This window comes from Falco peregrinus, chromosome 1 (genome assembly GCF_023634155.1).
Source record: "Falco peregrinus isolate bFalPer1 chromosome 1, bFalPer1.pri, whole genome shotgun sequence".
NCBI classification, from domain to species: Eukaryota; Metazoa; Chordata; class Aves; order Falconiformes; family Falconidae; genus Falco; species Falco peregrinus.
Window position 1 is genome coordinate 8675437 of NC_073721.1, and position 18680 is coordinate 8694116.

At 36.4% G+C, this 18680-nt stretch overlaps 1 protein-coding gene across 25 annotated transcripts in view; it reads right to left on the reverse strand.

The window, feature by feature from the left end:
- Positions 1–18680, reverse strand: part of KCNMA1 (potassium calcium-activated channel subfamily M alpha 1) — a 505717-nt gene that overhangs the window by 253725 nt on the left and 233312 nt on the right. For all 25 annotated transcript variants that reach the window (XM_055802251.1, XM_055802256.1, XM_055802243.1 and 22 more), the window contains one exon: positions 15744–15805. In XM_055802251.1, the coding sequence (XP_055658226.1) occupies positions 15744–15805 (62 nt within the window). The remainder of the gene's footprint in view (positions 1–15743; positions 15806–18680) is intronic.

Here is an 18680-nt window from a genome sequence, read left to right on the forward strand (position 1 = left end):
AACCCTGAAGTTACTGTCAGTCTTCCCTCCCCCCCCGCACTGTTATTCTACTCTTTTGCTTAATTTTACAAAAAAAAAAAAAAAAGTTTGCAACACTTCAGATCTACAGTAAAACTGTAATATTGTAGAAGCGTTATAGGGCTTTATACAGAGTGACTGATAATCAAGTGATACTCAGAACAGGCATGGGTTTGTGTTTTTGTGGGTTGTGGGGTTTTTTGTTATTTTTTTTACTCTGACCCTAGTTTATGGATACTAATTATTTCTCATTTGAATTTCATGATAGCATTGTAATGCATATCACTAAAATTTCAAATATAAGGTCAGAAAAATTAAGGTTAAACGTTAAGTTATTAGAGCTTTACAAGAATTTTTTTAGAGCATTAGTATTATTCAGAAAGATTATGTCCGGTGAAGAATAGATTTTCTTTAAATAATGGTATATCAACTGCTGACTTAAGTACTGTCTTCTATTATTTAAAATCTAACTCACCTAAGAGTGTTTCAACTAGTCTGACTGTGACTAGCAAAACTAGTTTATCTCAGTTCAGCTATCTTAAGCGGACGACTTCTCAGAAAGAATACTGTTTCACAGTATAAATACAAATAATATCAGAACATACTTCATATACTCAATATAACCTTATTCTTATAAATCCATTTTCTCATAAGAATAGAAATTGAGCCATCTGTTGAAAAATTATGTTTCTCAGTAGAGATGGAGTATAATTAGTAGGAATTTAAATAGTTACATGTGAATAGAAAGTTCCTTTGTTTTGAGAAAATGTTAAATTCAAAAGGGTAACGGGAACACCACATATGGCTGATGCAATACCTTTTAGGTCTTTAGGTATATATACCTATTAGGTATAGCATCTGACTATCACACTCGCATTGTCCAATGAATCTTACATGTATCATGCTGTCTCTAGCAAACTTTTGCAATTTTCTGACAAGAATTCATTGTTTTATGGATGCTACAAAGAAACCAGCTTGCATAGAACCCACTTTCTAATGCTTATCAAGATGCAGATCATGTGATGAAAAACAAGTCTCCAAATCTCCAAGGAAAACATTACATTTTTATAGTTTTGTGTTGTCATCAAATTGTTCCACATTAGTGGGTGGTCTTTATTTTTGAGGCCAAATAATTCCCACTGATACCAGGGGAATAAATATGCCACAAGCTAGTAATTTTGCTCAAGGACAGTCCATCCCACTGCCTCTAATCACAAGAGGTTTGATAAGAGTAAGAAAAACTTTATGACTGTTAAAGTTAGCAAGACTTACTACAATGCTTTACATCGCTATTTTTACTATTATCACACTTGTATTTTATGCTCTCTATCTGATTGAGGCTTGAATAGGGTACCCTAGCACAGGTACCTACTGCTGAAGTGATCATTTGATCACTGTTCTCTTGCAGAACTCTTCCTGTGGGTATTTCATGTGCCACACCAACTAAAAGGATAACAGCATTGTAATGCTTCCTTACAGCTTTTCTTCTGTACAGATTAATCGGCTCTTACAATTCCCTTTGTGAAGCTGGTGTTCAGTCAGGTCTCAGAGGGTTTTAAAAAAAGAAGGGGGGAAAAGAAAAACAAAACAAAACAAAACAACCCCCCCAAAAAAAAACCAACCAGAAAGAAAGGGAAAGGTGGGATAGCTATGCTCATTACATTGTACCAGATATCTAAAAAAGGCTCATGTCAGCAAATACAGGAAAGGTGGGGAAGCACACAGGTATACACATTCACGTATACGGGATTTCCCTTTTTTTTTTCCTGAGTGTTGTTGGATTCCAACTCTGGTATTTGCTCAAGAGCAAGTTGTTTTTATCTAGTTGCTTAATTAACATGGCATAGTTGGCCGTGTGACTCTGTCAGAAACAACATATGCATCAAAAGTGGAATGGGTGTCCTTGCTGCAAGGAATTCTATTTTTAAGCAGAAATGACTCATCAATTACTGGGGTGTCCCAAAAGCTACAATTTGTCAAGCTGTCAGGAGAAAAGGGAAGAAAAAAAGGAAAAGAGGTCAGATCTTCATTTGTATCTGTAGCTTGAAAAGCAGAGGATAAGACACTGACTGTACATCCAACCTCACTCTGAAAGGCAATCTTTTATGCAAGCCATGTTTTGGAAACAGCTATATGGTATCTCGTATTTTTAAAACTTCATCCAAGTTAGCTTTTTGATTGGATAGATTTGTAAATTTCACCAATGGTAAGGAAGAACACTGTTAATTCAGTGTGCACAACTAATCTGTCTACAGGGAAAGAAAGCATGGGATGAAACATTTGCAGATGCTTTGTCAGAGGCTTTGGGATGAAATACAAAATGCAGAGATTCATCTGAAAAGAGGAAAGGGGGGGGGCGTGCGGAGGAAAGAAAGGTTCTAACCTGTATATCAATTTTATACCAATGTGGTTTTTCAAAGAATTTAAAATGTAATTTAGGAATATGTTCTCATGGCAATACTGCAAACACATCAAGCAGCACAGTATGAGTTTGTGAAAACAAAGAAGTGAAACTGAGCATGCCATAAATGTGATCTATACAGTTAAATTTCACAAACTGACCTCCAAATTATTGCGTGCACTAAATGGTGAAAATAAACACAGGACAGATTTCCAGATACTTGTTCCCAGTAAAAGTTACTGCAATGTTACTAAGTTACTAAGCTGCAATGAAAAGCTAGCCTACATTTTTTTAATCTGTATTTCTTAAGTTCAGATCCAAGTTGTCATCAAAAGAATGTATATGCAAGTATAACGGCATCAATATGCTTATTATGTTATTGCTGCTGTATAGAAAGCAAATTATTTTTCAGAGACACAATCGTGATCAATAAATTGTAACTTAAGCCACCATGTAACAGTTTGCTCTTCAGAAGCAGCATAACATGTTGTGCTGTAACACAAATATTATATATAATTTTAAAAATAGACATAAATTTACTAGACTAGCAAGCAACAGGATTAAGAAACAGAAAATCTATTGCAATTATTTCGTCATCCCATGGAAACACCATACAATTATACCCTAAAGCACAGTTCAGACCAATTTCAAGTGTCCAAGGAAGGAACATTTCATATTACTATCTACAGAAGATGAGGAAAACACCAACAGTAGCACCAGTCCCTACCTTGAATCAGAAGAGAAATGACTAGATATGCATGGAAATTTAAAAAGGATATTGGTTCTGGGGTTCTGAGATAACAGAGATACTTTTACTACTCTGGTTTCACTGGCCTCACAAACCTATGAGTTCATGCACAGATAGGAATTGAGTATGGCATCAAAACTACTGCAAGATTTATGCAAACAGGGCAGCAGAAGGTAAACTACAGAACTTAAAATGTATTTTACAAGTATAGTTTTCTAGACATGTTTGATTGCACCTGACATCATCTTTGAACCTTCACATAAAAGATTTTCCTTACTCTTGCACAAATCAAACACTGAGATCCTGCCCTACAAAAACTAATGGAATTTAGAGCAGATGGGGACAATCTTCCCAAACCAGGGCTAGAAAGCAATGTAGACTACCAGGAATCAACTACAAGCAGCTGTCAATTTGCAGTCCGTTTTCACCCTGACATTTACCCTGATGCCTTTTGATTTCTCAGTACACAAAAGCAGAAGCAATTCATTGGGAAAGAAAGATGCAGTTCCGCATCCTAGTGTTGAATACCAGCCAGTGGTATTCAAATGCCCTTTAACAATGGGCAGTTGTTTGGAGTAAAATAGCCAGGTAAGGGAACAATCTCCTATAGTCTTTATCAAGCCACTGTCTTCCCCCAACCCCATTAAAGGAACACAGGTATCCCACATAAAGCATAAGAACACCCCCCTGAAAAAAACCAACAAACTAAACCAAAAAAAAACCAAAAAATAAACCAAAAAAACACTACAAACCCCGAAAAAAGAACAAATAAAAAATATTTTTCCTAAACACAGCAGACACAAAAGAATTTGACTTAAAAGCAGACTATAACGTATATGTGCAAACGATGCTTTTTTTTTGACTACTTAATACAGCTCCAGAAGTGCCAATATAAACTTTCTTGCCATGAATGGTATTTGTCATGAGATAACAGAACTGAATTGCAACCCAGTAAGGCAAAAAAGAAATTTCTACCTGGTGGTACTACATACTTGTTGGATTTTTACTAATTTTAAGACATGCTATAAAATCCTAACTTCTAACACCAAATCCTCAGAGGCATTCCTGTGTGCCTACACACAGCCTCTGGATGAAATAAATAAAATCAACAACATTTCTCACTGATCAGGTACTCTAAAAGACCAAACTCTTATCTGAGTAATCATAACCTTGAACTGCAAAGTGTTATGAAAAGGAAGCGTGCCCCGGGCCAGAAAGTATCACGCATATTCCTTCTGCCTGGATCCATTTCAGCCTGTTTAGAATCTCAAGAGTTTATTATCATAAATAATAAGCTGTGGTAGAAAGGTGAGGGTCTTCAATGTTGACTTTTTATCAGAAGTATTTTTTAGAAAAAAAATAAAAATAAAATTGTAAGATTGATATGGTATAGATAGCCTTCCTGCTCCACAGGCTTAGATCATCAGAGCAATAAAATGGTCTTCCATTTCCATTCTGTGTCCCAGGCCACTCAGTCACCTGTATGTTACAGAAGACCTAATCATCATCTAGTCCAACATCCCACCAACCAGAGTATAACCAAGTACATGTACAACTGAGATACCAGGTATTTTATTTTCTTCAGAGCTTCTTTTGCAGGAAATTCCACAACCATTCTAGGTTATCTCCTCTGATATTTCACCACTGTTCCAGCTATCAAACTTTCCTTAAGACCCAAACTAAATCTGCAAAATTGTAAATTCTACAGATTGTATAGTGTCTCAGGACAGCATAGGGATGACCTTTGGTTACCCTTTCATTTACACATTGGAATGGTGCCATTTCTGCTCTCCCAACCAAAACCCAAGATGGAAGTTTTCTTCCTTCCTCAGGCTAAATAAATCCTTTCCAACAACCACTCCTCATTCCTTTAACTTATCTGTCCCAAGAAGTTTCCTAAACTTTTCATCATTCCTGTTTTTCTCCAGACTCTCTCATTATTTTTTCTACATATTTCTGATACAATGGTGTAGAAAAAGAAGCATGCTTTTTGAGGCCTTGCCAAGGCTTAAGATATTCTACTGGTGTTAGTCTAGAAATTTTTACTTTCCTCTTCACCAAAAAATGAACCCAGGTTTTAGTCTAAAATCCAGCTCCTTTGAAAAAAGTTTGTTATGTAAACATAGCTAACAGCATATTTAAATTAGACACCTTTTAATTCAGAGCTGAGTTTCCTCCAGTCATCTTTAAAAGAGAGAAACTAGAGAGTGCAACGTGTAGTGCTCTCCTGCAAACATGCCCATGACCCTGACTTTTGTCCCTATCAAAACCAAATTTCTGGCTATTCAGTAGAAATTGGAGAAGGAAAAACTAACGGCAAAGTGCTTCCAAAAAAAACATTAGGAAGTTCCATGTAGCCCTTAAAAACAAAGGATCTGATTCTTGAAATAAGATACTTTCATTTGACCAGTTAATATTCTAAGAGATTCTGAAAATTTAAACCCTGTAAGAATTGGCTCATGAAAAACGAAGACTTTGCTTCTTGAAGATCAAATTCTTAAGCCTGCTATGTTCAGTGTAAACACTATTAATTCAAGTGACTGATATTTACGGAGGCACCTATCTGGCAACATATTAAGACAAATAAAGTGGCTAAATACCACTGCACATATAAAATTTTGTTATTGAAAATCAGTGACTGATTTTTGGAATAACAAAATGATAGAAGCTTGAGCTTCAGTGATTCCTTAGCATGCAACTTTGCAGAACAGGACCCGAGGGGGCTGGTGCAGAAGCTGACTATAAGCCATCAATGTGCCCTTGTAGTAAAGGTCAGCAGCAGCATGGGCTGCATTAGGAAATGTATCCCGAGCATGGGGACACAGACAGACAGGAGGGAGACCAGTGAAGGGCCACAAAAATATTAAGGAACCGGAGCACTGTCAATATGAGGAGGGCTGTGAAAGCTGGGAGTTTTTTGTCCAGAAAAGAAAAGGCTCAGCAGGATCTTAGCAATGTGCATAAATAGTTATGGAACCTCCTTCACGAGTAAAGAAAACAGAGCCAGATTCTTCTCAGTGATACCAAATGACAGGATAAGAAGAAATGACATTAGCTGAATTACATGGAATTGCAATTTAACAGAAGAAAAAACACCCCGCATTTGACTGTGAAGGTGATCAAACACCAGAACAGGTCGCCCAGAAAGTCTAGAATCTCCATCCTTGGAGATACTCAACACCATACTGGGCAGAGTCCTGAGCAACCTGCTGTAGGTAGCCCCGCTGGAAGCCGGAGGGCTGGACTGAGCAATCTCTTGAGGCCCCCCCCGTCTCAACAATTCAGAGATTCTGCACCAAGGCAGCTGAAAAAGTTACATGTTGAAATATAAGACAGTTAGTAAAACACTGAAAGGAAACCAAATAGAAGACAATAATGGCTTGTTTCCAGAACTGCATATACAAGCCACGTTATTTATGCCACAAATTAATTTCTCATTTTTTATGTTTTCCAGAAACTTTCACCTTACATAAATGTTTTACAAGACTTAACACTTCAGAAAATTTATCCGCTTGCAATTTATCAAATCAAGGTTGTGTATCACAATTAATAATTTCTGTATAATACCAAGGAAATTTACCCAGAGCTTGATTTACCAGTTATGACAGAAGGAAGTTTTTTCTTTCTTACCATTTTATCTGAAACTCATTGACAGTATTTCTCATTTAATCCATTTGCAATAATTAATTTTGAGCATTGAGCAAACACTATCTACTGGCGTCAATTAATAGAAACTTCATTGCATTGTTTTGTCTGGAGAAAACAGGATATTTCCATATTGCCTACCCAGTGATTATGTAAAAATAGAGAAAATCATTGTGATCCAGAGTTGTTACATCAATATGACAAACACATAAAGAAGAATTATAATTCTCTATGATTATAATCTAGCTGAAGAATTAACAGAAAGTTTTATAAATGAGTTTTACAATCTTCCTCAACTCCCAAGTAGATTGGAAGAGATATTCAGAGAGTGTTTTAAAGATCTTACCTGCACATAACTTACCACACTCGAGCTCTCTGAACATATCAGAGAACAAATGCAAACACTGAGCTAAAAGATGGGTAACGTGTAAAACACACATCTAATTTCTACAGGCATGCCTCACTATATCCATCTTTTTTAATAATTCAAGGAAGATAACACCTATAATGATTGGTAGCTGTATCTCAAGGGACAGGTATCTACCAACAAACTCAGAAAACCTATAGGCATACCTCATCCCTTTGTTCTAGGCATCTAAGTGTATGCTAACACATGGAGGATAATTATCTGGGCTTCCCACACTCACACTCTGGCTTGTTTCTTTTACCTGTCAATAATCACATCACTCTTGTTGCTGGATTTCACTCATAATCAACACCATCTGCACCCAACAAAAGCCTTCCATCCTTCTGGTATTCAATTGCCTGCAGAGACCATGCACTGCATTGCGTACCCACCTGGCTGCACCTGTAGCATACTATTATGAAAGCAATGAATCTTAGCTATGGACATTTTCCCATGAAATTTTGCAGAGCAGTGAAGAAAATTAACGTTCATTGCCACAAATAAGGCTTTCTTCTGCAAATCGCTTCTCAATTAAACCATCAACGGTGTACATTCAGTTGTTTATCTACTACAAACACAGTAAAGACAATATTAGCCCCTACTTATAATTTAAAATGTTACTTAATGCTGTATCAGTTGAAAGGGTGCTGACAGACTCTTCATCAACTATACATTCTGTCATTTGCCAAGAATCAGCAGTAGGAACAGCTGAAGTTATATTTCTGTTACAATAGTAAAGCCAAGTGACCCAAAAGTAATGACTCCAGAGAAACTAATTTACATATTTAACCTCAATTTTCTTTGCATCAGAAAATGACACCTATCAATCCATTTGACTATCAAGCATTTCATAAAACTAAGAGCTGTTTTTAGGAATTAACTCTTTATTTTGCCACCCCTTTTTTTTTGTAAAAGAGAGGTGGGGAGAACAAACTGAGCTGAATTTACTTAAGCATGAGACAAAATTTATCAGCTTACAGAAATGGCCAGAAATTGCAGCAGTATTAACAAAATTAAAACGAGCCAAAAAAATTTTAAAAAATCAAAATTGATTAGGAGACTGGCTGCAGGGTACCATGGGGAACTTAGTCTGTATGAGACCGACTGTATTATTTCCCAACAATTCTCATTATAGAGGGTATAATACTGTTTTCATCTACTTGCCAAGATACAGACCACTGCAATTTTGGCAATGTTAGCAATGGTAAATATCATCTAAAAACATTTCCTTGAACCAGATCCCAGAATTTTAAGTCATCTGCTCCATCTCTACTCATCCATCAGGAGAAAAAAAAAAAAAGTATACATATTAACTCTAATGTGTACTTAAAATATGAAGGAATCCTCTGGTGGCCACTTAGTGTGGGTTAATGAGTATAGTAAGACAAAGAAGGGGGTTATAAACATAATAAAAATATTTTTGCAAGAGTAAATTTCACCGTAAGTAGAAAGGGTTGACACAAAGCTTAGTGCTATATTTAAGCCCTACTTAATTCCTCAAACATGAAGACTGAAATGCTATGTAGAATCTGTATGCACTCAAAATATTGGTAAATGCAATACTTATGAGCATAGAAGCCTGAACAGCCAGGGATGTCCTCAGCAAAATGATACAGCATGGCTCAAAAATTCTTTATTGAAGCAGAAAACAGCATTATTTTAAAGAATGCAAGACATAGAAATGTAAAAGAAAAATACATTCACAACATTTAGAAAACCAAAACAATTAAACTGTAACCTGAAGCTTGTAACAAAGTTTATTAGACTGTTTTGTGGAATAACAAAATCAAAGACCAAAACAATGAACTTTCTCTAAGAACTACATTTCTGATGACCTTAGATACATCTTACTTCTTTTTATAGACAGATCAGACCAATGGGATTCACTTGAAATTCAGATGCAACAGCATTTGTTTGATTTACAACTGAAATTTCAACTGCTTTATCCCCTAAGAACCATGAAACTGAGAAAGACTCATCAAAATGTTCTACAGATTAATCCAGGTGATGTGGAAAAGCTGACTGATTTGTAATGAAAATATGAGATTGGTACCTAAAAATGCTTAATTTTTGATGTTTACAGACTTACTGAACTACTCAAAGTTCATACGTCAGCATATCTGCAAAAGAGGTAACACAGCCTAAACAAATGAGAAAGATGTGAATTCTCTTGGGCATTGACAGTCTGTATCTGTAACACATTTAAATAAATAACCCTCATCAGCCTTGTCATATTTCTATAGCACATTGTGCTGCACTAAATCAAATCTCTTTCACAAGACAAGACAACGGCAGTAGCGAACAAGCAGCAAAGCCAAACATGGTACACAGTCACAGCTTATCCTCAAATATTCCCACAGAAAAATAGAGTTCAAAAGAACTTTAAATAAAGTGCCACTTAGGAAAAAAACCCTAACATTTTGCTAGTAAAACATTCCAAGAGAACTTGCTAATGACACTTTTCTCCTTGTGCTATCACACAGAAAATTCCTCAAATAGAATACTTATATCCAATGCATCCTTCCTAATCTATTCCCAAACAATGGGAGAAAACAATGTGAATCCTCCAAAGCAAGAAACCAGACTTCTTATTTTGCACCGTTTTGTTAAGCAATTTCTAGTATAGCATCTCTGGCTTAGGTGTTTCTAGCCAATATTGTTACTAAGCAAGCATGTAACAAAGACTTGCTTCACTCTAAATAAACACAAAGCTCAAGAAAACTGTATCCCAGGAGGGAATGACAATCCTTTCTAAAAGTCATCCACACAAAAATACAGTTAATGTGTCATTAACTGAGCATGTATTTTTATGCAGTCAAACATATACGTGGATACTTTTGGTGTGCACATACATATTTTAATCAAAGCTGGACAAAAGAACGAATAATGATGCATTAGAATATCAGCAGTTAAGCTGCACACATGACAAAGTTTAACAATTGAAGGTATTTTCTTTTTTCTTCTATAAACGATTTGTTTGAAATTAAATTTGTAGTTCATTGTCAAAAAACGCTACCTCAATAAACTATATCCTAGAACAAAACTGAAAAGATAATTCATCTGATCAATTAAAACTGTGCTTTAAATTGCATTATCCCGTACTCTTCACGTTTAATTCACAACTAATGCAATTCCAAAGAGGCCAAGGTCTCACACTCTCATAGAGTAAAGTATGATCTGTGTCAATGAAACCCTAGTACGTAATAGCTAAAAGTACATCTTTGTGTTCGCTCTCCTGTCATAGCACTGAGGAAAGGGTTATGGAGATGAGGAGGATATGTATTTTCTGATAGTTTTAGAAACTTGGAAAGCTTTAAGGAAAGTCTAGTATAGACACATTTGCAAAAAGCACATAATTTAAAAAAAAATAGTTTAGAAATCAAACTGAGAATCAGAATAAGGGCATTTTCCTTATGCTATACTTAAGACAAACTTGCTAGTTTTACATTTGAACGCTATTCAGGTTCCTTAGGTATCGGATCAAAACAAAGGGGAATTTACACAATCAGTATGTGAAAGGATCAAGTACTTCTGAAATCTTCTCAGATATACATAAATATATAGAAGGTTTAATAAAAGTAGAGTTGTCTTTAAGTTTACCCTTTCTGTTTTCCACGTGTAAAAAGAAATAAAGCTGTCTGGTTAAGAACATACCAGTTAAGATCAAGTTCAGAGCTCAGAATGAACCTATACATCTGTATGTATATTTGTATAAATCTCCCTATTCACAGTGCCACTGTTGTTCTTAGATCCAGCTGTTTTATACTCATTACCAGATGGCACTTTTATGTACAACTCTAAGCAAGTACAATACGTGACACAGTATTGGAAAAATGAGCTATTTAGGGATAACACCAGTGGTGCCTCTAAAAATACGAACAACTCCAAATAACTAATCCGAAAAACACATGCAAGTAGAACATATTAAGCAAGTTGTGAGAGTTTTCATGTTTTCACCTTGCCATTGATGGGCTTTATTATCTATACATTGATGTCAGTTTGTACTGAAGGGACCCCAGTAAATGAGGCAAACTTCAACAGACAGGACAGTAATAACTGGTCATTAGAAAGCAAGCTCTTTGGAAAATAAATAAATAAATAAAGTTCTGTGCCTGAAAAGCACAGCTTATATCCACGGTTGCATATTACACTGCATTGCACCCCAGAAGAGAAAACAGAACTGGAGCAGAAACGGATGATTCAGATCATAAGCAGTTTCCATGCTACTGCCATTACAAGAAATAGAAAACAGGAGCCCTGAGTTACTGGTTTAGCGGGAAATTGAGTTCTCTGCTAGTGCTTTCACTGACCGTGCCTACAAATTATCATGGCAAGCAAATGTTATTCTCTACTCTATTCAAGTCACTAATTCAGTATGATATGCAGAGATCAGGATAACAAATGGAAATGAAAACAGGCAATTCATCTTTAATGCTGACATAAATAAAACTGAGATAAGTACTTTTATATGTATTAAAATACCTGTTTATTTTTCTCCATGTAGAAAAAGCAGACACAGGAAGGAGGAAGGTTGTGAAAACTACTTACAAAAAAGCACAGAAAATGAAAAAATATTGGCAGACATCCAGCTCTATTCTACTGCAGCACACACAGCAGACTCTAGAGAATGATCTAAAGAGTCCACATCAAGTCAAATATCGAGTCAGATTTTCCTCTTAGGAATGAAGGATACTTCCATTATTTCCTTACATTGAAAAATTCATTGATGAAAAATTTTAAAGGAAACATGAATCTGAAAAGAACCATCACTAGGATATAGGATACTAAGTAGATCACTTTCTTAATCAAAACTCTTCTAAGTAACTGCTTACAAGTTCAACTTTGAACGTTCTGCTTTTATTCAAAGTAAAAATGGAAGTCAGACATAAAGGTGATCGAATCTCTAAAAAGAAAACTGTAACAATTTGGTTATTTGTTACATAAAGATTAAAATAATTATGTGGGTGATATTTATAATATCTCTTCGGCAAATATTTCACAATTAACTTTTTGAAAAATACCATTGCCCAAGAAAACAGTATTTTAGGAATGAGATCCTACAAATAAAGGAAGGGAAGAGTCTAGTCCTTTAGTAATAAGTGAAACATTTCCTATCAGGAAGTGACTGGATTTAATTGACAGGGATGCCAAGTTAGTCATTTGTCTGCTAAATAAAATCTCAGTTTAAGAACTGAAATTTTCCATTAGTTTCTACCACGCATCACTGAAAGGGTACATATTCACTTTAAAGAAAAATTTTCTATATACATCGTGTGGTACTAGGGGACAACAATTCAAGCTGGTGGCTTGTAAAAAGTAGAAGCATCGAATAAACAACAGATTATTCTTAATGAAGGGGAATGGAATTCTCACAATAAAGAACCTTCATTCTTTCCACCAGGAATGGTAATTTTTGTGATTTTGTTTAGAACCTTTCTTGAAAGGTGAGTTCAGTAGTGCTTCTTACTAAGAACAGTCAATTCCGATTGAAGCAGCTGTACTGCATCACAACTGTGCCCATATTTTGTAATGGCGTATGGTGCAGAGATGCCCAAGTTTGTGCCAGAACCAGAATTAGTACAGCAGCAACGCAAAGCAGCTTAATTGGCTCTGCTGAGATGTAGGACTAACTGGTCTGGGGGATACTACGCTAATGAAGCTGCACTGTTTTCTGAGCTCAGATCTCTGCAAACGGTATGCCAAGTGCAATGCTATTTTATGTAGTACTAGACTGGGAGAGTGTCGCTTCCAGTGATGACCTGGGTTCCATCAAAATGCTTTAGTTTACCCTCCTCTCAACAGCTGTGGTGGCACTCATTTTGGCCCTAGTCACCTTCCCTACACCATGAATATAGCACCGGGAGCGATGGGTAGTACCTTCAGTACGAGCCTTACTGACTTCCCCAGTGTCTTCCACTAGAATTAATCACGACACACATCCTTGCGTGAAAAAACTCAGCGGTCTTTCCACTCTTTCCCCTTCCTTCGCTATCTAAGAAAGTGGTGCTGTTATTCCCATCTTTCTTGATGCCCCTTACATATGAAGTCATGTGGGATTCCCTTGTGGAGGTATCTGCCACCGCATCTGAAGATCTACTAACAGATTAAAAGCCTTGGCTGAACAGATCACTGGCATTTTGGTTTAGACAAATGCTTACACTAGTACTCTTCAGCTTTGGATTGAAGACACGATTTTTTTGTCACTCTATGCATAAGATCAAGTGACAGCTAAGTGTCCGTGGCACTGGTGGAATACAACAGCTATGGAATGCATTGTCCAGCGAAAGCACGCAGCAGTGTATGTCGCTATCTGTCTGGTGGGTGTGAGCACTAAACCCTGGCTGTCTCCACTGCTCCTGGCAAAGCTATAGTTTCTGTTCTTCCAGTTGTTTTGTTGAGGATATCACAAGCCTTCCTCTCACCACACCTTCATTACTCACTGTTTAACCAAATTCTGAAATGAATTACTTTTACTAATCATGCACTTGGGAACCTTAAATTGACGGATATATTGCTACAGTTGACTCTACATTGCTGAAATGCGTGTCAGGTCAGCTGCTAATACAGAATAAAGCAGAATTTTCCCTTCAGGGATATATCAGGGGAGTTTCTAACCTGAATTAAACTACTAATAAGTATTAAAAAAAGAAAAGAAAAAAAAAAGACAAAGGTGTGTGAGAAGTAGGGTAAGAGTAGCAGGAGAAAACCAAGGCAAAGTGTGGAAGCAGACTATACTAACTTGAGGCTGCTGAATTTAAACTGCAGCTGGAAGTACGATGTTAGCTGAAAACCCAGAGAAACCTACACTTAAAACATTTTGCTATCCCCGCTCGCAGAGCAGCCAAATAAGCTGGTAGCAGTACATAGATTAAGCGGCCTGCTGAAACCTTAACCATGTCAGAGAAATCTCCCACGTTGTTAGTTTTGTTCTCCTTGATTAAAAACAATTTAAAAAAGTCTCTAGAATGCAATTCCTAAAAATCATTATCAAATCCATTAGTTTTCCAAAAGAAAACTGCCCAAACACATAGCTGTATTTTGTTGGTCTGAAATTGAAACAGGTTTTATTCTGTTTGACACTTTCGACCTGGATACGTTGGGCACCCAGAAGTTTTGCCCTTGTGTTTCAAAAAGTTTTTTAAAAGGTCTTTAGAAAATCACTACCTTACGTGCTTCAGTAGTGACATAATAAAGAAAAAATTGCTAAAACTAATGAGAATGCTCACTGCAATGTTAAGAAGGAAAAATCATTGTCGTCCCTTTCAAGGGAGCTCAAGGCAGAGCTTGAGTTTTCCCACCACTTGGCTCTTCTCCACAAAGAAAATCTCTGTGTTAGTTACTTGTGTTACGTTTGACACACCGAGGCTACAAAGGTATGGCTTGAAATGCACGTGATATAGCACTGATAAGCCAGGACTTAATGCCTTTTGCTGGTGCTACCACCTACCTAAATATCAGTATGTACAAACATCAGTGGTGAAACGCCTAATTTTCTGAGCCACATAAGGATTGTTGTAGAACATAACCACTGCTGTTACAGACAGCTAGGCTGGCTCACGTGGGGTGACTCCAGCATACTCTCCTACCTGCTGCAGTAACAGCAAGCCGAAAACTACTTGGGAGAAAAGCTGCACATATGTAGTCCTACAGCTTTAAAATGCTATTGATACTTTAGAATATCATCCTCCCAAAATAACTGGATTCATCAGAGTAATATTCTATTAAGTCCCTTTTTATTGGTTTCTTACGTGTTAGGTTACCAATTTGCCTGTTAACGCCACTGACAGTGTCCAGCTTGATACAAAAGCAAGGGTGATGTACGAACGATCGCAGAGAGGATATTTCTAGTTACACCAGTTTGTATCAAACCATCACATACCTCAAAAAGGTCAGGATGAAACTTTCTATTGCCTGGCCAAAACTGCAACACTATACAATAATGTTGGTGTAAATCTAAAAAAATACTGACATGCTTTGCACATTTTTACTGGCTCACCTTGTCTTGGGAAAAATCTATCAAACCGAGGAGTTTGAAGTCTGAACAGATATGCAATATATAATGCTCATACTAATTCATTCAGAGTTTTTCAGAAGCGTTCCAAGTCAGTCTCCTACGACACTTTTTTCCTCCTGCAAACTAATTTTTTGGTGAATATTCTCACGTATTTGTTATCCTAGTCTGGAATTTGAGCCATTCTACATACACCCAATGAACATAAAAACAACCATTTTATAACAGTATGTATAATCTCAACACACAGAAGTAGTTTTTCTCTACATTCTACAGATGCAATGTGACTGCGTTCAATCTATAAGATCTTTTTCCATTTTATATACGATATTTTTTTTAATATAAGATCTTTTTCCCATTCTTGAATTATTTCAGTAGACCAAGCACTATTATAAAGTTCTTCGCGCTCAGGTGATGAGACCAAGCGCTGATTTGAAGTAGATGAATGGAGCAATTTAAAGATGTATAACTGCTGCAGGAAAGGAGGGTAAGGAATATGTACTAGAATACTCACTTTGACGAATCTATGAAGTATATTACAAGAGCACCAATACTAAGAGCGAAGACTAAGACAACCTAGAAAAGAAAAGAAAAGATTCATTATTAACAGTGTTGAAGTGAAACTTTTACACACAAAAACACACAAAGACAATAAATCATAACCTAATGGGTTTTTATTTCAGCTGTCACTTTCTTTAGAAAGCTACTCCTACTTTAATTTCAAGCACTATATATTTTCAAAGAATGCTTTCTTGCATTGAAAAAGAGACACAAAGAAGTTGAATCCTAGCCTAGGGAAACCCAGGATACAATTAAGTCCTAGATCCTAACCTCTGCTAAACTATATTACTTAATTTCAAGTGGCAAGCAACCCTACTGCATGACATTCAAATCACACTACAGCTTTATCAGACCTATCCTTGAGAACTGTACTGAGTTTCTGCTCATTTGTATGTAAACCAGGAGTGATGACAGATTAAACTGAATTTCCATTTCTGTATGTGGCTGTGAAATCCACTGGCTAAGCGTAAGGCTATGTAAAAATGCATATTTATTCTGTACTCCTGTCCACTGAGACTATAGTTAACTTTCACACAGGTTAAAACAATCGCAAGATGCAGCATGTCTTGATGCAATGAATATACAACCCAAGCACCTTGTGGTCACGATGCTTCCTCCTCTTTAAATCTTTTAAAGTTCTTGAACGGAGTAATTTTGTTAGGTCTAGTATCCAGCCCTTATTAACAAGGTAGAACTTGCTTTTCTGGCTAGGTCCAGCAGAAGCTGGATTAATCACAATTCATCTGTCTCTAATTTCTTTTTTCTGAACGTAAACCCAATACAACTGTCTGTTCTACTGGCTACCAAAGATTCTCCAACTTTGTGGGAAGAAGCAGTTTCACATCCTACCCAGAGCAGGTCTGCATCTACACAGGACGGCGTAATTCGAATTTTGGCTTGAGGAATCATGAGCTACATAATACTTCGCGTACCCATAGTGACTTAAATTTAGGTTATTCTTACTCTGGGTTTCTGTCTCCTGAACAATGCCATCGGCTGGGTAATTTAGAATCCGAAAACATGAACCCAATAAGCTATTTTTTGTATCCTAAAATGCAATTGTTCTGGAAGAAATCAGAAAAGATTCCTGCAAGCTGCACTGAGGATGGGAAACAGATGGAAAAACTTGTCTCCTGCAACTCATCTGAACTGCTGGTCTACAGAATCAAAACAAAATGTCCCTTAGTCTTATGGCAGGCATGTCTCGAGTAGCTGCATAGAAGTAACATCCCTTAAAATGAACTCGGAGAACTGATCACTTCAGGATTGGGTAAACCAGCGTATTAACTATGGGGACACGCAGCTTCTCAAACTACCAGTTAAAATAGAGCTTCTTTGGTCAGAAATGGCTAAAACTTAAGAAGCTGAACAGCCACATGTGAAATAAACTAGTTGTGTCATTCCAGTTCTGACTGAGCAGATCTATTGCTGTGTATGAATACCAAAACTAATGCATACTACCATCACTTTTGCTACTTTTCTTGACAATCTTGACTGTTTGAGTAACAGATGAGCACTGAAAAAAAAATATCTTCATTCAATACATGCTTCAGACCTTTTTCTGAAGCTGCCGTATTAGGAAGGAGCCTGACAGGCATAGCTCAGACAACACGAGGATCATGCAGTTCTAAGTAGATTTACTGAAATAACAATGTAGAAGTTTCTTTACTCTAAGCTATCGTTCAATGCTGTAATGACAGTATCTGAAGCAAGGTTTAATTATATAACCAAATTCTGGTGCTCCACAGGGCCAAAATCAAACATGCATATATTTTCCAATAAAAGTAAGAAACTCGTTAATTTCTCAATATTATATAATTACTACAACTTGTCAAGAAATTTTATTCAATTGCTTAAAATTCATTTTTCATGCCTTTTAGATCTTGCTGACCATAACTTTTTGCTTTGTGAATGTCTGAGAAACAGCATTTTGCCTGGAGTACAAATACCTGTTGTCTTATCACCCAAATCAGTGAGATCTGAGAGTCAAAAACAAGGTCTGAGGCATGAAACACTTCAAATAACATTTTTACTACCTACATCTAATATAATCTTAACACCTAGAGTTCAAGTCTTCTTTCATTAAAACAGACTATTGATCAGATGTGTACAGGTGTTGTAAGGTGAAATAAGCTATTAAATTCATATCAGCTGGTAAGAGTCTCACCATCTCTAAGAAACTAATGTGAAGAATAGAACTTGTGGACAATATACCCTAAATTATGATGAACAGTGATCCCAAGGCCCAATTTTCTCTGAACTAAGTTACTGAGAATTGAATTGATAGTGCACACACTGCTCCACCCCGTGCAGTATTCTAATCCACACGCAATCAATGTTTGGATCTGGATCAAATCCGCTCCATTGCCTAGCTCTAGAATTATTTATTACCAATACATTTGAGCAAAGTCTTTATAAACATATTTTTTTAAAACAGTTAACCAAGGCGCTGAGGGTTCTGGGAATACAGTGCTTACATTTTTAGTGAAAACTTTGATTTGACTCAAACCAGTTTTAAACACAGCTATTCTGTTTTACCATCTTCAGTGGTTTATAGTCAAGTATTAATGCTGATGTTTTAGTCTACATTCTGTGGAATCATTTACATATTAATAGCACCATCAAACCCACTATTAAATTCAGGTATCTCCTTAAAAAAACAAACAAACAAACAACCAAACACACACACACCACACAACAAAGGAAACAACTCAACCAACCACCAAAAATAACCAAACCAAAAAGACCAAAGCCAAACTCAAGACAGATTTGCCCTACAGAAGGAATTTTAAGCTGAAGAATGCCAAAATGACCATTTAATGCTGAAAATTAAATTTGAGAAACTAAACTTGCAATCTGTTTGGGACTCTATGAAAGTCTTCTCATTCTT